Source organism: Microcebus murinus, chromosome 18 (assembly GCF_040939455.1).
Source record: "Microcebus murinus isolate Inina chromosome 18, M.murinus_Inina_mat1.0, whole genome shotgun sequence".
In the NCBI taxonomy this organism is placed as follows: domain Eukaryota; kingdom Metazoa; phylum Chordata; class Mammalia; order Primates; family Cheirogaleidae; genus Microcebus; species Microcebus murinus.
The window spans coordinates 46872976-46892537 of record NC_134121.1 but is presented as its reverse complement, the minus strand read 5'-3'; the positions used below and the strand labels follow the sequence as shown (position 1 = coordinate 46892537).

Here is a 19562-nt window from a genome sequence, read left to right as displayed (position 1 = left end):
AGGAGGCACCCCTCTCAGGTTCATCTTCCAATGACAGCTCATCGCGTCCCAGCAAGAAACGCCCACGTGCCGGATGCTGCGTGTGACCAATCGGAAAAGTAAAAGGGTTTCCCATTTGCACGGCCAATCGACTGGGAAAAAACCCAGGGATTGAACTAACCGGGGAGCATTCACACCAATCAGATGCTGGTACGTGGGAAAGGCCAAATTCATAGTGGTATTTAAGGAGATTTGCCGCGGTTGAGCTAAAAGTAGAAACTAGTTTGGGGCTGTGTTCCGCCTCAAATGCCCAGACACCGACACCGAAGTTAGGCTGAAGGAAGGTTTCCTATTCAGCCTGAAGCTAGCTTTCCGTCCTTCCTATAAGCAGATTTTTAATAGGTGAGGAAAATGCTAGCCACCTGCACCTTCGTCAAGACGTCGCAGAACCACAGTCCTCACTTCTGAGGTACTTTCTGTAACTAGGTTGCCTAAATGACAACTTGGTTAGCTAAAAAGGTTACAAACGCCTGTAAATGGTACATAACTGAAATAATCAGAATAACTAACATCTATTAAACATAAAATATGTGCCAGGAACTATGTCAGGAACTATACCTACGTGCCCATAAGGCCCAGTGAGTTAGAAACTGTTACCACTCCCGTTTTACAAAGAAAAATTAAGTAGCCTAGCAGAAATTCAAAGCTGGATCTGGGGCGGGCGCGGTGGCTCTAGCACTCTGGGAGGCCGAGGCAGGCGGATTGCTCGAGGTCAGGAGTTCAAAACCAGCCTGAGCAAGAGTGAGACCCCGTCTCTACTATAAATAGAAAGAAATTAATTGGCCAACTAATATATGTAGAAAAAATTAGCCGGGCATGGTGGTGCATGCCTGTAGTCCCAGCTACTCGGGAGGCTGAGGCAGGAGGATTGCTTGAGCCCAGGAGTTTGAGGTTGCTGTGAGCTAGGCTGACGCCAGCACTCACTCTAGCCTGGGCAACAAAGTGAGACTCTGTCTCAAAAAAAAAATAATAATAAAGCTGTATCTGACACGTTAATCTTTTTAACCAAATACAATACTGTACTCTTCTGATTACAGTCAGTGTATATATGAGAGTAAATATATGAGAAGGGTTTCTACTCCTTAAAAATTAAAGTATATTAGGCCGGGCGCGGTGGCTCACGCCTGTAATCCTAGCTCTCTGGGAGGCCGAGGTGGGTGGATTGCTCAAGGTCAGGAGTTGGAAACCAGCCTGAGCAAAAGCGAGACCCCGTCTCTATTATAAATAGAAAGAAATTAATTGGCCAATATATATATATATATAAAATTAGCCGGGCATGGTGGCGCATGCCTGTAGTCCCAGCTACTTGGGAGGCTGAGGCAGAAGGATTACTTGAGCCCAGGAGTTTGAGGTTGCTGTGAGCTAGGCTGACGTCACGGCACTCACTCTAGCCTGGGCAACAAGCGAGACTCTGTCTCAAAAAAATAATAATAATTAAAGTATATTTTTGCTGAGTATAAAAAATTATACAGTAATTTCCCATAGTACATGGGAAAAAAGGCATTGAGAGAGAGAGAATGGGGAGGAAGAGGAGGAAAAGGAAATAATCACCCATCCTACCAACCAAGGGCCTGGGTGGGAGGCAATCACTGTTACCATTTTGGTTTGTTTCTATTTCAGTCATTTTGCTATGCAATTTGTACATAGTACAGATTATGAATACATAAAATTTTCTTTTTCCACTTCACATTTTTAATTGAGCATTTTCCACATTATTTAACATTTTTAAAAACATTTTGATATTGCTGATGTTCCAACATATAGATGTACCCGAATTTATTCAATAATTTTCATGTAGTTCAACATTTAGGTTGTTTCTAAGTTTTTCTATTATGAAAAATCTTATAGCAAGTATCTGTTTTTTTCATTTTTTAATCTTTAAATTTTTATTTTATTAACAGATTCTTTTGATCCTAGTAGAACATCTTTTTTCTTCCTGTATTCCTTGCTATGTTTTTTGTTTTGTTTTGTTTTGTTTTTGACTCAGAGTCTTGCTCTGTTCCCTGGGTTAGAGCGCAGCGGGGTCAGCCTAGCTCACAGCAACCTCAGACTCCTGGGTTCAAGTGATCCTCCTGCTTCAGCCTTCCATGTAGCTGGAACTATAGGTGCACACCACAACGCCTGACTAATTTTTCTACTTTTAGTAGAGATGGGGTCTCACTCTTGCTCAGGCTGGTCTCGAACTCCTGAGCTCAAGTGAGCCTCCCGCCTTGGCCTCCCAGAGTGTTAGGACTGCAGGCATGAGCCACTGCACCCAGTGTCTTGCTATGTTTTATGAAAGAATTTCTAAGTTGGAATAACTGGGTCACAACATGAAGATGCTTAATGCTCTTGATACATATTACATTGTCAAATTGTTTTCTGAGTATATTCTACAAATTTACATTTCCATCAACCAATTGAAAGCCATGCTTACTTCATCATCTATTAAGCTCTTTTTTAAAAAGTGGGTTTTTGTGGAGCAACAGGAACTTTCATTCATTGTTGGTGGAAAGCAAAATGGAACAGCCATTTTGGAAGACAGTTTGTCAGTCTCTTACAAAAGTAAACATACTCTTACCCAAAGGAGCTGAGTAAGAGTTGGGCATAAGTAAATCATATCCACACAGAAACCTGCACACAGATGTTTATAGCAGCTTATTCATAATTGCCAAAACTTGAAAGCAACCAAGATGTCCTTCAGTGGGTGAATAAATAAAGTGTAGTACATCACAAAAGTGGAATATTATTCCACACTAAAAATAAGCTATCAAGCCATGGAAAGACATGGAGGAAACTTAAATACATATTCCTAAGTGAAAGAAGCCAATCTGAAATGGCTACATACTATATGATATTCTGGAAAAGGCAAAACTATGGAGATAGTTAAAAGACTGGTAGTTTCAAGGGGCTAGTGGAAAGGGATGAATAGGTGGAGCACACAGGATTTTTAGGGAAGCAAAACTATTCTCTATGATACTATAATGGTGGACACATCATTGTACATTTGTCCAAACCCACAGAACGTATAAACACCAAGAGTGAACCCTAATCTAAACTATGGGTTTGGGGTAATAATGATCTGTCAGTGTAGGCTCATCAATTATAACAAATGTACCACATGTTGATAGTGAGGGAGGCTATGTATTTATGGGGGCAGGGAATTGATGGGATATCTTCATACCTTCCTCAATTTTTTTGTGAACCTAAAATATGGACTTTTTTTAAAGGTAGGTTTTTGGTGAGTTTTGTTTTAATAATTTGGTAACAACACAAAAAACTCATGTTAGTTTAATCTTCATTTCTTTGATTACTTGTTATTTTATCCAAATGTTTACTAGTATTTTTATCTCATCTACTACAGATGATGTCATGTCCTACTGACTTCCAAGGCAAAGAAGCTTATCAATCTCAAACTTCAGTGACTCAGTAAACATGAATTGCTTATGGTGATATTAGTTTAATGTTTTTTTCTTAATAGAAAACACTTGTTATCAATATAGTATTATTTGTAAAGCATTCAAAGGACAAAGTGCTCTTGGGAGAAGCAGAGAGATAATTTCACTCTGAGAAACCTCTTATTTGGGAAAAACTCTCCATCTCTGGGTTAGACTAAAATTGGTTAATAGTATTATTAGGATTCGTTTTTGTTTTTTTTTTTTTTTTTTTTGAGGCAGAGTCTCGCTTTGTTGCCCAGGCTAGAGTGAGTGCCATGGCGTCAGCCTAGCTCACAGCAACCTCAACCTCCTGGCTCAAGCAATCCTCCTGCCTCAGCCTCCCAAGTAGCTAGGACTACAGGCATTCGCCATCATGCCCGGCTAATTTTTTGTATATATATTAGTTGGCCAATTCATTTCTTTCTATTTATAGTAGAGATGGGGTCTCGCTCTTGCTCAGGCTGGTTTCAAACTCCTGACCTCGAGCAATCCGCCCACCTCGGCCTCCCAGAGTGCTAGGATCACAGGTGTGAGCCACCACGCCCGGCCAGGATTAGTTTTAATAATAGTAGTATTGGCATGATAGTATATACTGTGTATATGCTGGGTCTGTTGCTGAATGTATTAGGTATTCTAAGATAATTATCTAATCCTCACATAAAAATACTGAAGTTTGAGGGTTTAAATGTCACACAGAATGCCCAGAACACCTTCCCCCAAGTGGTACTGGACATACTGCTCCATTCTGATAAAACTTCTGCTCACAGGATATCTTCTTCCTCTTCTGGAAAGCCCGGCTATACATGTTCTTTGCCCTAGAACAGCCCTCCAGTGAACTCACCCTTAGGAGAATCCTTAAGACACATCTTCACTTTCTCTCAGGAGCCTTCCTGAGAAACATCACAGGTAGCCAGTACAGTTATCCCAATCCACTGTGGTGTGTGGGCCCCTAGTGTTTCAAGGTTCTAGGCAACTCACCCCTTCGCAGGAGATTCTGACTTCCTTTTCCCAAGACACACAAAAGCTCATCAAAACAATATTTGAAAAATCCCTTTTCAAAGAGGTGCAGGCAGCCTTCTGGCCCTACAGTGTTAATATGCAGGGTTAGGCAGCCTGGCAAGTGCACTGGGGCTCCCACTAAAGGATCATTTGGTTTCCATAGCAACAGCCCTTCCTTTCCATGGAGGATTCTATCATCTCTCCTGCCCACTCACAGTTTCCAGAATGAATTAATTTTTGTGACTCTAGGTGTTTGTCCTTGATCCTGCAAAGACAAAAGATATATTCATTTAAAATAAACACCTCCCCCCCCCCCCACTGGCTGCAACTAGAATACTGCATTGCGTCAGCTGGCCTTTTCTTTGTAAAATCCCTTATCCTTTTTCCATTTTGCTCCATTCTCTAGCTTCATCCATCATTTTGGGAATTAGGTTTCTCTGACAGAAAACAAACAGATGGCAACTCCGTCATCCTAAAAGTGGCTGTGATGGGGCTGTAAATTTCAGTGTTCACAGGTTCCCAGAAGGCCTGGGCTTGCACAGCACGGGTGGCTGACCTGTGGGTTATGATTAGAGGGGCAAGAATAAGGCTCTCTACCCCCAGATGGCTCCCCACAGAGTGTCACAGGCACTGAAATGTTGCTGTTAGAGGTTTGTTTCCTTAGGTTAGGCATTGCTCTCCCAGCAATATTCTCTTGAATTACAAATACTCCTGGGAGGAGTAATATATTAAGTTACTAATGATGAAAGAACTTGGGGAAGAGAGGAGGAGATGCAGAGGGAAGGATGTAAAAGGAGCTCTAAAGACCAACTTTGCTTCACAATGACATGTTCTATAAGAGGGGCAGTGCAGGTCCTTGTCACACTCACTCAGTCTGCAAGATGCCTTTTGACAATTACAGTGCAGGGTGAATTCACCGAATAGGACTGTTCCCTGAAACACCTGCATACAATCCTGATGGAAGACCTTTGAATCAGCCCTGCAGTGACTAGAAATTCCTATCTCTGTCCCCACCACCATTTGTTTAACCCTACAGTTTCCACAGACTAAAGATAGTTTTCCTTTGGTTAATATGAAAAGCACCAAAAAGCCACACTGCTTTGTTAAATAAAGTGGATTACAGTAAATGAGTTCGCTTCTATGTTGTTTATTAATAATATTGCCCTCACTCCTCAAAATGTAGAAGAAATTTATTTTTCCCTATCTAAATTCTGCTACTATAATCTTTACAACCAAAATGTCTATATAACCAAAATGTTACTCAGTTCCATTCCAATGGAGCACTCATTAAGTAATATTTAATGGTACATAATTTGAACATAAAATTATCTCTGTGCACTGTCTTCAAGTCTTTGAATCAGACCTTCACCTGTAGATGTTGGTTACCTACCAAGGAGCAACAGGCGATACCAAGTTTTACTTTGTAATAGCTGGAACCACATCATTGTCACTGACAGAAAACTGAGTATATTCATTCATCAGGGTTCTCTAGAGAAACAGAATAGAATATGTGTGTGTGTGTGTGTGTATATATATGAAAATATTTAGTTAAGGAATTGGCTCATGTGATGGTGGAGACTTGGGGAGTCTAAAATCTGATGAGGGAGGCTGGCATGCTAGAGACCCATGATAGAGTTGCAGTTCTAGTCCAAAGGCAATTTGCTAGAGAATTCTCTCTTGCTCTGGATGAGTTTGGCCTTTTATTTTATCACGCTTTCAGCAGATTGGATGAGGCCCACAGATGTTATGGAAGGCAATCCGTACTCAAAGTCTATAGATTTTTTTTTTTTTTTTTGAGACAGAGTCTCACTCTGTTGCCCAGGCTAGAGTGAGTGCCGTGGCGTCAGCCTAGCTCACAGCAACCTCAATCTCCTGGGCTCAAGCAATCCTCCTGCCTCAGCCTCCCGAGTAGCTGGGACTACAGGCATGCGCCACTATGCCCGGCTAATTTTTTCTATATATATTTTTAGTTGGTCAATTAATTTCTTTCTATTTTTAGTAGAGACGGGGTCTCACTCAGGCTGGTTTTGAACTCCCGTCCTCAAGCGATCCGCCCGCCTCGGCCTCCCAGAGTGCTAGGATTACAGGCATGAGCCACCACATCCGGCCTAGTCTATAGATTTAAATGTAAATCTCATCCAAAAACACCCTTGCAGAAACATCCAGAATAATATTTGATCAAACATCTGGACAACATGTCCAGCCATGGTGACACAAAATTAACCATCACACTGGATCACAAAGGGTTATGTTCAGCAAGAGATGACCTTGGTCAAACCTGCTCCTTAATCCCACACCTCATTGTTCATCATCCTGGGTCCTGCCATCTCCATTTCATCATGTCTTCATCTCTCCCCACCTTTTGAGGTACCTTTCCTCACTGACGATATCCCTAGTGCCACCTCCTGCCCCCGCCCCCAAAGCCCTCCAGTCTTTAGAAAATGATATTAGTCTTTTACACTTCTTTCGAGACAGGAGTCTCACTGTTGCCCCAGGTAAAGTGCAGTGGTGCCATCATAGTTTACTGCAACCTCAGGATCCTGGGCTTAAGCGATCCTCCTGCCTCAGCCTCCTGAGTAGCTTGGACTACAGGTGCGTGCCACCACACCAGGCTAATGTTTTTCCTATTTTTGGTAGAGATGGGGTCTTGCTCTTGCTCAGGCTGGTCTTGAACTCCTGGCCTCAAGCAATCCTTCTGCCTTGGCCTCCCAGAGTGCTAGGATTACAGGGGTGGGCCACTGCACCCAGCCTCATTTATACTTTAGGATAAATTTAAATCATTGTGTTAGATGTCTTACTTATTTTCTCACTGTAAAAGAAAAGCATATTAAAAGGATTTCAGGGATCAATGAAGAGCTGAGGGAGGTATTTTTTTAGGAAGAGAAAGAAGTGACTGACAGAAATCAAGACAAAGGGGGACAATAAGATTTAGCAGAAGACAGAAATCATGTAAACTCCAGGGATCAGGAAAACTAACGATCAAGAAAACTTCAGGGTGTCATCATTGCAGTAAATGAGCTCTAGATATTTCTGTCTTTCTTCCTCAGGACAGTCAAGATTGCAGTTGCTTGGGGGAAAGAGAGAGCGAGCCTCTGATTGATTGAACCTGAGTTCTGTGCTCACTCCTGAGCCAGAAAAGGGCACGCATGGTACTTTGCCTGAGAATCCTTCCAAGGTTGCATGAACTGGGGGAGTGTTACCAGAAAAGCGGGGAGTGGATCTGGGGCAGCAAGAATATTTGTTGCCTATCAACTATCATTGCAAGGATTGCTCAGAAAATGATGCAGAATCAGCTCCACTGTTTCTAAGATGACCTTGAATGTCAGAACAAGGCACAAATGGCATGCAGAGACATATGGAATATCTGGAACAATGTCTTAGAATCCTTCCCCTCCTGCTGGATGCTAAGTACCTTAAGGACAAGAGCTACATCTGCCTGCAATTTCTTTGGTAGACCCTGTAGGGCTGTGCACATGACTTTATTTAATTTTTACCACTTTTAAGAGGATACAAAGGGCTTCTTACCATGGGTGGATATTCACATATGATGACACTGGAAACTTTCCAGCAGGCATATCCTTCCAAGATGATAACATTCCTTCTTGTTGGAGACATTGAAGACATTTCTACTTGCAACCTCTTTAACTAGTAAAATAAGACCAATCAATCAGTGATATGGACACATTTGCATTATTCTTCAACTTGAAAACAATATCAAATCATTGGACTGAGAACCAGTGTCATCTTTTGCATCTGGTAATTAATTTGGACAAAATATCTTTGATTTATAGGTCCAAATTCAAAGTATAAAAAATGTAAAATACAACTGTTAAGCTTATCTAGTTTTATCTCTCACTTTACAATAAGGGAAGGGGAGGGGCTCAGAGAGGTGAAGGGACACAGCAGGTGAGTGGCAGACAAGGATGAGGACAAGAACCTAAGCTTCCTGACTTGTCAATCAATTTTAAGATTTGCTACAGCTTCTGCAAATTAATATATCAGAATACAACCAGTTTCCCATCTATCTCTCTGATCCAACCATGATTTAGTTAACATCTGATTTGGCCAACAAAGCACCTGGTTCTCAGGTTCAGTGGGAGAGTTTATGAAACTGGCATGAATTTTTTTCTTCTGCCTTGGCCCATCCTCGGTTACTCTTTGGTTTTCTCTGAACTCAATTTTAAATTGCTAAGCATGCCCATCTCTTCTAATTCTTTCTTTCCTTTCCTCATGTTTGAAAAAAGCTATTTTTCCCACTTAACTGTTAGAAATGAAAGATAACAAATCCTATCATTCCTTATTGTCTTGTGCAAATATGAAGAAAAATGCAAGATAGCAGGGCTCAATAAAAGCATCAGAGAATCCACAGGGCAGTCACTTTCTTCTTGCAGGGTGCTTGAATTTAGCTATTCTGAGATTCCAGTGAAGAAATGATATTGTGGAGACATCGAGGTTAAAAAGGCCAAATTGGGGGCATATTTTATTCAAGTTCCACCACATATATTGTATAAAATGGAACAACACTGGGAAATGAAAAAGATCGCTAAAGATAATGTCTTTATAAAGACTTAATAGTAAAATAAAACATATAAAAATAATCACAATTCACTTTCAAATTTGAAGCAAACATTAATTTTTCCTGGGAACACATAAACTGAATTAAAATGATATGTTGACAATTTCCAGGAACTAGGAAAACAAGCATGTCTACACGTAAAAGCTTAAATCCAAGCAGAACTTGAATTCAGAACAAAACTTGGTACTGACCTTCCTTAGGGGAAGGCCAGTCACGCGCTACCTCATTTAAGTGAGTATGGAAGCGCAGAGCAAATTGCCATTAAAGGGCGAACAGCAGCTAGCAAAGAGATAAGTGGCTAAACAGCGTCAAAGGCCTTGCTACAAGTTCCGGCGCAAATGGCCGGCTGTGGTGAGACCCGCCGAAGGAGCCCTGCGCGAGCGGAACGCGGACGCGTACTCTTAGAGCTCGTGTCCAAAATGGCGCCGCCGCACCGCCCGTCTCGCGCGTCCCCGGCGGCCGCCGGGCCCGCGCGCGTCCTACGGGGCGGGACGCCAAGGACGCGCGCGGCCTCACAGCGGCTGCGCGCCTGCGCGAGGACGGGCGGCGGGGACGCGCGCGGCGGGGGCGGGCTTTGCTGAGCGCTGAGCTGCAGCCGGGGAGCCGGACGTGTCCACGAAGATGGCGGGCCGGGTGAGTGCGGGCTCGAGAGCCGAGGCTCGAGACGGGGGCGCGGGGCTCGCGGGCGCTGCGAGGCTCCGGCGGCCCCAGGGGAGAGGGAGTGAGTCTGGGCAGTGAGTGGGGCGCTGGAAGGGCGGGGGGCCAGAGCGGATCTTGAGAGGACAGGGGTGCTGTGGCAAGGATTAGCCCTCCTCAGAAACTCCGTCCCGCTCGAGGGGAGATGACCCCCGGGTTACCCGCGTCTGCTGCGCCTCCCTTCATCCTCCCTTCCCACCCCCTGGGCCTTGTCTCCCTCGTCCTCCAGGCAGCCGCAGGGTCGTGGCCGGTGGACCCCCTCCTCACGGGCTCTGGGGGTTTCTCCGCAGCCCCCCGAGGGCGCTCATTAGGTGCCGCCGCCGGAATAACTGCCGGCAGTCTGTCTGCTGCATTTGGGCGAGGGGTGTGGGAAGGATCCGCAGGAACCCAAGTCTGGTTCCTCACGAATAAAAGGTCTTGTGAAAGAGGAGGGGGTGCTAACGACTTTTACTGTTAAACCCCCGCCATCTGGGGGACCTGTCACCTGTCGGGTCAGGCAGGAATGGCTTTCGCCTGGAGTGGGGATGGATTTGGGGAATTGCGTTTTGTTTTTATGAATGACAGTCGAATGCGGCAAAATATGTTGTAGTTTCAGGGCTTTAAATTTTACTTCCTCCTTTAGCCTTGAGGATCGCGGGGTGGGACGGGTTTGTCGAGGAGAGATAGGGCTGGTTCAGTGCTGTATTGCAGTGTGCCTTGAGCTAAAAGCTCTTTGAGCAATGGATCCTGCCCAGTGATTATACTGGTCATAAACCTGGGGACATTAACTGCGTCATTAGGGGCTAAGGATATGCTTGACTGATCCATTTAGACCAGAATATTTGAATAAGTTTGCACTGAAATATGCATACATGTAAATACCCTATCCAAAAGGAATTGTAGGTCATGAGATAGTAGAGTCAGAAGAGACCTTAAAGGTCATTTAGTTCAGCCTCTTTCTCTTCCTTTTCCCCATAGTCTCTCCTTTTATTTTAGGCTAATTCCTATACCTATACTTTAGATTCTATCTTTTCCCTTATCAGGAACCCCTCTCCTGAATAACATACTTACATGTTCCTTCTTAACATGCTCAAGCTTCTCCTATGTTAAAGCAAACCCTCCCTCCACCTCCACAGCTGCCACCTCGCTTTCCACCTTACAGCAAGAGATTTTGATAGAGTTGTCTATATTTATTGTCATTTGCTTACCACCTACTCACCCCTCTATCCATTGCAGTCTGATTTCTGGCCCTATTATCCTGCTGAACCATGCCCCTAAACTTAATTGATATTTTTCAGTCCTTGCCTTATTTGGTGTTTCAGAAGCATTTGATGTTGTTGACCACTGCCTCCTTAATGGAAAACACTCTTCCCATGGCTTCTGTGATGCTCCTGTTTTGACTCATTCCTCTCTTTTGCAGACTCACCCTCCATTGCCCTGTTATTTAATGCTGGTATTCTTCAAAGGCCCTCTTCTCACTCTCTATTTTCTGCTCAGGCAATCTCTTCTAAGCCTGTAACTACAACTGTCTATATGCCAGTGATTCTTAATATTTTACCCCCCGGTTCAGACATGTCCTTTAAATTCCAGATTAATATGTCAAGCTGCCTGTTTAAAATCAAGGCTCTTCAAATTCAGCTTGTTCAAATCTGAACCCAGGATTTTAGCCCACCTAACTAGTACAGATGTTCCTTGACTTACAATATGGCTACTTCCCAGTAAACCCATTGTAAGTTGAAAATATGATAAGCTGAAAATGCGTTTAATATAGCAAACCTACTGAACATCATAGCTTAATCTAGCTTACCTTAAACATGTTCAGAACACTTATATTAATATTAGTCTACAGTTGGGCAAAATCATCTCAAACAAGGCTTATAATAAAATGTTGAATGTCATGTAATTTATTGAATACTGTACTAAAAGTAAAAAACAGATTGGTCATATGGGTACTCAAAGTACAATTTCTACCGAGTGCCTATCACTTTTGCACCATCACAAAGTTGAAAAATGGTAAGCCGAAACCATTGTAAATCAGGGACCATATTTACTTTCCCTGTTTCCTTTCTTACTGAATGGCACCACCATCCATTCAGTTGTATAGACTGGAAACCTAGGGTGGGGGGGAGAGTGGGTTACCCTTTATACCTCTTTTTCATCTCATCCTCTGCCCCCCAGCAAAATTTGTCACGGAGTTCTGTCCCCCCACCCCACACCCCCCCAAAAAAAGGTCTAATTAGGGCCAAATAATCTGGCTTGGAGACATTGTTGCTTTAAACTGTATATACGCAAGTCACCCACTGTACTAGTGACATGGGTTCTGTCATTTTAACCTAAAAATCTCTCCAATCATTTTTATCTCCTTTTCACAAGCTACTATCATTTCTGGTCTGGACTACTGCAGGAAACTCCCAAGTGGTCTCCTTATAGCATTCTTGCCCACCTCCAATCTATTCTCCACATTGATTGTTGCTTTGCATGCCCATTACTGTTTAAACCCCTTCTCAGCAGCATCCTATTACTTTTGGAAGAAGGCCAAATACTTAGCAAGGCCTTCAAGGCTCTCTGTGGTTCTGTCCCTACTTCTCTCCACTCACTCTCTTACTTTGTGCTCAGATTATGTAATATATAAGCCTTTCAATTCCTTGAACCTACGGTAGTTTCTCTTATCATAAAGTCTTTATAAGTACTGTTTCCTTTGTAATGTTCTGCCTCCAACCATTTACCTCCTACTCAGATATCACTCAGCTACTCAAGGGAAGCTGTTCTGAATCCACACTGTAAGTTAGGATCCTTTGTTATATACTTTTAAAGAACTGTATTCCTTTCCTTACAGGTTTATCGTTTTGTCATTTTAAATGTATTGATGGTGTTACTTGCTTCTACCACTAGACTTTACCTTCCGTGTTAGTTATTTACGTATCATCTGTGTTTTGCATACTTCCCAGGACCTAGATGATCAGTATATTTTGTTGAAAATGAATATAATCTCTGTTTGAATACTTTGGTGATAGAGGGTACATTACCCTAAGCTAGCCCATTTTAACATTATTCAACTGTTAGATCTTTTTTATATGGAATTCCGTGTAACGTTTAAACGTAGATATTATTTCTTCTGGTTAAAGCTATATAGATCTGAACACATTTTTCCCCACTGGTAGCTTCTCAGATATGTGAAGACAGTTTACATATCTCCTCAGATTTTTCTATTTTGCAAGTTAAACATCCCCGATTCCTGATATATTCCATTTTCCAAACCGATAAGCATTTAGGTTACCTTCCTCTGGAAATGCTCTGTTTCATCAACTTTTTTTCTAAAATGTGCTCAGAATAGAACATGGTAATCGGAGAAAAATTTACTTGAACTACTGTTCTCTTGGGCTGGATACTACCATTATTAATAAGGCTAAAATTCTATTAGCTTTTTTTGTGTAGTACATCACACTCTTGGCTCATACCAAGCTTGTAGTTAGTTAACTCTCATGCTTTTTTAAAATCAGCTGCTGATTTCAGGTGGCCCTTTTCGAGGTATTCAGTTGTTTTACTGAACCTAAGTTCAGTTGTCAGTTGAACCTTACCCTTTTACAATTCATTTTTTTTTAAAGTCAAGTTTTTTTATTTAATACATTCTAATCAAATAATAACAGCAGTAAATAAACACTTGGAAAAACAGGCAGGTATCCCCCTATATCTGGAAGAAAATTAAGTCAAAGTATTCTACATGGTAGAAGGGAGACATCTGCTAATGTCTGTGGTTAGACAATTCAAGGGCAACCTGGAAATTTCTAAAGCCATTTCCAAAAAACGAATGGCTACAGGTTGGGACACAGCTACTTTAAATGGTAAAATGTCTATATCTACACTGGTTTTTATTAACAAAGATTGAGTTGCACCTGTATAGCATGACATTCTTGTCTTTAGCCTTAAAGGAAAAGAAAAAAGTCTTTTCTATTTGCACCAGTTTGAAATATTTCTGAAGTAAGGCTCCCTTAAAATGGATTACTACAGTACTCATTCACATGAGAGAGTTCATACATGTAGTAAAAAGACAAATACAGGATTTCGTGGTCACTTTTTTGGTTGATTTGGTTAATTGCATAAAATAAAGGATAAATACTCACACACATGATCTGTTTAACAAAACTCCTAGGTACATCAGAATGCAAAATATAAAATGTCCTAAAGTAGATTCTGATCACCAAGCACATAAAATTGAAGTTACGCCTGTGTCAGCTTAGTTCCTTCCACTTCTTCAGTACTGCTAGGTGCAGCTCTTTACTACTAGAGCTTGGACCTTTGACCTAATGGAAAGGAGCCTCAGGAAGGCAAGGCATTCTGATAAATGCTCCTTCAGCCTTGACTTGGGACATTTTATTTTTCATTTAAAACAACAACTGGTCTCAGTCCGCCTTAGGAAGGGAAACATCCCTCTGGTGAAAATATCTGGGGAGGGGAAGGGGGGGCTTTAAATACCTAGCTACCTCGGACACATTTAAATTAGATTGACTTCAGCTGTTCTTAGAAAGGATTCCGTGTAGTCATCCAGAGCAGTCCACTCAAGTTTTGGTTCTCTTTTACATATAGCTGCATTCGGAGATACTCTACGTGAGGCATATTTAGAAAAAGAGAAACGCTTATACCTGGAATTTATATTCTTCCAAGTAATCTTTTAGTCCTGTTGGTAAAGGCAATCCCCAGATGGTGCCGGTGCATTTGTTAATGGTGAGTCTACAGAGATGCTGCAGAGGTGGCGCTGACGTGTAGAGCGGTTTGGTCAGGTAAAGGTGAACAGTGCCATTCCGGGGGGCTTCTGGGCCCGTCCGCTTATCCTTGCACATCTGAACATAGTAGTCGATCAGATGAACCACACTGTCAAATTGTTTAAGCTTGGACTTGACACATATGATAGAGTCCAATCTGAATTTCCCATCTTGATATTCAATCCGCAGATTAGTTGGTCCGGCTGATGTTTTAACAGATATTGTTAGTAGGTAGTCTGAGTGCGAGCTATCTCTAATCAAGAAAGTTCCTTCTGGTGCCTCTTTTAATTTCTCTTTGGCTTCATTAACAGTCATACTTCCCCAGTACCATCCTGTTTGCCCGAGCTCCCGCAGGGCCTTCGCCAGACGCGCGCCTCCAGGGAGGGCTCCTCTGCTGACCCCGCGGTCCCCCACTGGCTCCGCGTGCCTTCCGCGCCATTCCCGGAGGACTCAAGGCACCGCAGGGTCATGGGAGAAGGGTCACTGCGGCAAAGACAGGTGGTGGCCCGAGCTCGGGTCACAGAAGGACTCCCGTCCTTCCTGGAAGTCAGTGGGAACCCCAAAATGAGTCCCTGCAGGGTGCCCGAAATGCTGGCAGAGGGGGAAGGGATAGGGAGCTGCCGGTTCTTTCTCCCCAGGTCCTGGCAGACGGATAGCAAAGTCCCTCGCAGACGTGGTCACCCAGAGATCGCCTGCCGCGGGCGCCCGAGCTGCGGGCGCTGGGGATCCTGAGGCTGCGCGCCCGGGGCCCCGGCTCACACCGTCCGCGGCCCACGCAGCGCCGGCGGCTGCGGGCGAGAGGGCTCATGCTTCCGGGGAAGCCCAAGGCCCGCGAGCCGCCTACAATTCATTTTTTGAGGTCAGAGCAGGCATGCCCACTATTTGTTGAAGGTCTTCTTGATTCTTTTTTTTTTTTTTTTAAGACAGAGTCTCGCTCTATCATCAGTGCCAGAGTGCCATGGCGTCAGCCTAGTTCACAGCAACCTCAAACTCCTGGGCTCAAGCAATCTTCCTGCCTCAGCCTCCCAAGTAGCTGGGACTATAGGCACATGTCATGACATCTGCTAATTTTTTCTATTTTTGGTAAAGATGAGGTCTTGCCCTTGCTCAGGCTGGTCTTGAACTCCTGACCTCTATTGATCCTCCCGCCTCAGCCTCCCAAAGTGCTAGGATTACAGGTGTGAGCTACTGTGCCTGGCCTAGGCAGCTTTCCATTTTATTTTTTTCTGGAATGCACATTCTTGTACAGTCATGGACTGCATAATGACATTTTGGTTAACAACGGACTACAAATATGATGATGGTCCCATTAAGAGTATAATGTCATATTTTTTACCGTACCTTTTTTGTGTTTAGGTATGTTTAGATACGCAGATACCATTGTGTTGCCATCACCGATAGTATTCAGTATACTAATATGCTGTATAGATTTATAGCCTAGGAACAATAGGCTACACCCAAGTGTGTAGTAGGCTGTAATATGTAGATTTGTGTATTAGGTTATTAAGTATGAAATGTCTGATTTCCTTAAGTACTAAGTTTGACAGCTAATATCTGTTCCATTTCACTTTGACATTTGTTTTATTTTTAATATGAAGGTACATCCACATTCTCTCAAACGCATATTTTGACTTGTGGTTATCTTTCAAAGTTTTTAAAAACAATTTTTACACAACCAAAGATAAATATTTGTATTATTTTCAAATATGAGTTCTGTCGTAAAACCAGTACAACACAGACAGCTCAAAATATTAACACAATGTTGGAAAGGATGTGGCTAATGAACACACAGTACTTTAAGAAGTTCCATTCTGGTAATTTTAATGTTACAAATGAGCCACATGGATGACTTGAGACCAAGGTGGATAATGATAGACTAAAAATTGTAGTGGAAGTGAATTCATCTCAAACCTATTCATAAATTAACAAGGTTTGATGTTACTATTCTAACAATATTAGACCCTTTAAAACATATAGACAAGGTAAAGACGCTGGATAGATGGGTACTACATAAATTAAACAAATGTCAAAAGAAAAATCATCTTGAAGCTTGCTTTTCTTTGCTGTCATGACATGAAGGCAAACCATTTCTACACCAGTATTGTTACATGTAATAAAAAGTAGATGTTTTTGATAATCACAAGTGTTCAGCACAATGACTGGATAAAGTGCTGAAACACAGTCCAAAACAAAATATTTATCAAAAAAAGCTAATGGTGTCTGTTTGGTGGTCCACCACTGGTATTATCCACTACAGCTTCATAAAACCTAGTCTATCAATTACAGTGGATGTCTTGTACAACCAGTTGGACAAAATGTTGAGGATGTTTGTGATTAAGCAGCCAAGATTGGACAGGCCAATCCTCTTACAAGACAACACTCAACCACATGTTGCACAAACAACGCTGCTCAAACTACAGAGGCTAGCCTTAGAAACTCTCTGTCACCTACCATATTCACCAGACCTTACACCAACTGACTACCACTTCTGCCAGACTTTGGACTACTTCTTACAAGAAAAAATATTAAATTCTCAACAAGCTGTGAAAAATACCTTTTGTGATTTCATCGCCAAGTTCTCCAGGCTTCTTTGCTGCTGTCATAAACAAGCTACCATTAAGATGACAAGTGTGTCGATAGTTTAGACACATACTTTAATTAATTGTACTGCTTCTTGTTTGACATATAATAAACTAAACTTTTGGTTCAAAATTGGACATTTCATATTTAATGACCTAATACAGTCTGTGATGTTTGTGCAATAACAAAGTTGTCTAGTGACACATGCCCAACCTTATGTGTCTCCTTGCATACATATGCAAGAGTTTCTTTAGGATATATATTTATAGATAGAATTGCTGGGTGACGTTATAGTGGTCTTTGCCTATTTATACCAAACTATGCCAGTTTAGTCTCACTAGCAGTATCTTAGTGCCCATTACTCATCGTCTGCAACATATTTAACCTTTACAATATAATAGGTGTAAAATTGTCTCATAGTTTAATTTTGGATTTATCCTGATTACTAGTGAGATTGAGCATTTTTCGTATTGGTCATTGGAATTTCCTCTTCTGTGAATTACCTCTGTATATCCTTTATCCATTTTTTTCTGTGGGGCTGTTTGTATTTTTCTTATTGATTTATAGAAACAGAGTTTCACTCTGTTGCCCAGACTAGAGTGCTGTGGCATCAGCCTAGCTCACAGCAACCTCAAACTCCTGGGCTTAAGCAATCCTACTGCCTCAGTCTCCTGAGTAGCTGGGACTACAGACATGTGCCACCATGTCCGGCTGATTTTTTCTATATATATTTTTAGTTGTCCAGCTAATTTCTGTCTATTTTTTTGGTAGAAACGGGGTCTCACTTTGTTCAGGCTGGTCTTGAACTACTGAGCTCAGTTGCCTGCCTCGGCTTTCCCTATGGCATGAGCCACTGCCCCGGCCATGTAGAGTTTGTTTGTTTTTTGTTTTTGAGGTGATAGGGTATGCCATGGATTCTAATCTTTTGTTAGTTGCAGATAGCTTTTCCAAGATGGTGATGATCTTTTCATGTTATTTATAGAGTTTTAGATTTAAATTTTATTATAGTTATAATTCCCCATTTTTTACCTTTATGATTTGTGCTTTTATGTGTTTTTCAAGAAATCTTTACCTACCCTGAAGTCATAAAGATTTTCTTCTAAAAGGTTTAAAATTTTGCTTTGCACAGTTTGGTGATTAATTCATCTGAAATTTATTTTTGTGTTTGTTGTGAATTATGAAGTTAATTTTATCTTTTCCATATGTACAACCAGTTGTCCGACTATCATTTATTGAGTTCATCCTTTTCCCGCACTGATTTGTAATGCTATCTCTGTATTATATCTAGTTCCCTTATATGTAGGGGTCTGAGCATGGGCTCTATTCTGTTTCATAATTCTGTTTGTGTATATGTGTATCAATACCACTGTTTTAATTACCATAGCTTTAAAATTACTGTATTTTTGCCATTTCATAGAGTGAGCTTCTTCCTTATTTTTCTTCATTTTGCATTTCTTAGCATTTTTGCATATGAATTTTAGGAGCAACTTAATCCCGTCTCCTTTTAAAAAATATGTATACTTTTTACCTATTGCTATTGATTTTGACCTACATTTTTTCCTTCTATTTTACAAGGGCAGACACAAAGAGCACTTTAATAAAATTCAGCTGAATGACTCCAAGAAACTGATTTTCTTTTCCTTTTTTTGACTTTAAGTCAAAAAGTGCTAATGGTTTATCACAACTTGTGCTCTATAGATTTGAAACCCAGTGAATTAGCATCAGATGTTTATGAGTAATGCAGGGTATTTTGGTCCTTTGCTAAATTCAGAATGAGGTGCTTAAAGTGCTGGTGGATTTGCACTAGCCATATAGATCTTCCGTAGAGGAGGAAGTGGGAAAATTATTAATTTCAGGTAGGAAATAAGTTAAAGTTATTTTTACAAACCAACATTTATTTATTTTTAAAATCAGTCGATAATAAAGACTTTTAGGGCTTCACTGGTGGATTTTTTTTGCTAAGCAATGAAAATAGCAATTATCACTAATGCTGGCTTTTTTAAAGAACCTCTGTGTTTGGGAATTTAAAAAAAAAATTAGTTATTCCAGTTACTTTCTCCTGGAGAAAAATATTGACAAAATTTTGGGAGATGGTAGCAGACTTAGTTCCCGTTGTTTAGAATAGATCCTGGCCTGGAGATATTATTCAGTAAGTGATTTTTTTTTTTTTTTTTTGGGGGGGAGATAGTCTCACTTTGTTACCCTGTATAGGATGCAGTGGCGTCATCAAAGCTCAATGCAACCTCAGACTCCTGGGCTCAAGCAGTCCTCTTGCCTCAGCCTCCCAAGTAGCTAGGACTACAGGTGTGAACCACAGCACACGACTAATTTTTCTATTTTTAGTAAAGGTGAGTCTCACTCTTGCTCAGGCTAGTCTCGAACTCCTTAGCTCAAGTGATCCTCCCGCCTTGGCCTCCCAGAGTGCTAGGATTATAGGCGTGAACAACCACACCCGGCCCAATTATTATTATTTTTTAAATTAATACATTTTAAAGCTTTATGCTCTAATTTCTAAAA

At 41.6% G+C, this 19562-nt stretch overlaps 1 protein-coding gene, 1 long non-coding RNA gene and 1 pseudogene across 3 annotated transcripts in view; 2 read left to right on the top strand and 1 right to left on the bottom strand.

Annotated features, from left to right (window-relative positions):
- The first annotated feature begins 38 nt into the window (after nt 1-38).
- On the top strand, nt 39-3471 carry LOC105863669 (uncharacterized). The gene is made up of 2 exons (XR_001150572.2): nt 39-189; nt 3383-3471. It is a non-coding gene; the product is annotated as an uncharacterized LOC105863669 (long non-coding RNA).
- Nucleotides 3472-9547: 6076 nt separating this feature from the next.
- Nucleotides 9548-19562, top strand: part of NSF (N-ethylmaleimide sensitive factor, vesicle fusing ATPase) — a 145026-nt gene continuing 135011 nt past the window's right edge. The window contains exon 1 of one of the 2 annotated variants that reach the window (XM_012751065.2): nt 9548-9663. In XM_012751065.2, coding sequence (XP_012606519.1) covers nt 9652-9663 — 12 coding nt within the window. In that variant the 5' untranslated portion in view covers nt 9548-9651. The remainder of the gene's footprint in view (nt 9664-19562) is intronic. The other variant, XM_075994646.1, reaches the window with a different exon arrangement.
- LOC142861961 (suppressor of cytokine signaling 2 pseudogene) lies at nt 14340-14950 on the bottom strand (annotated as a pseudogene).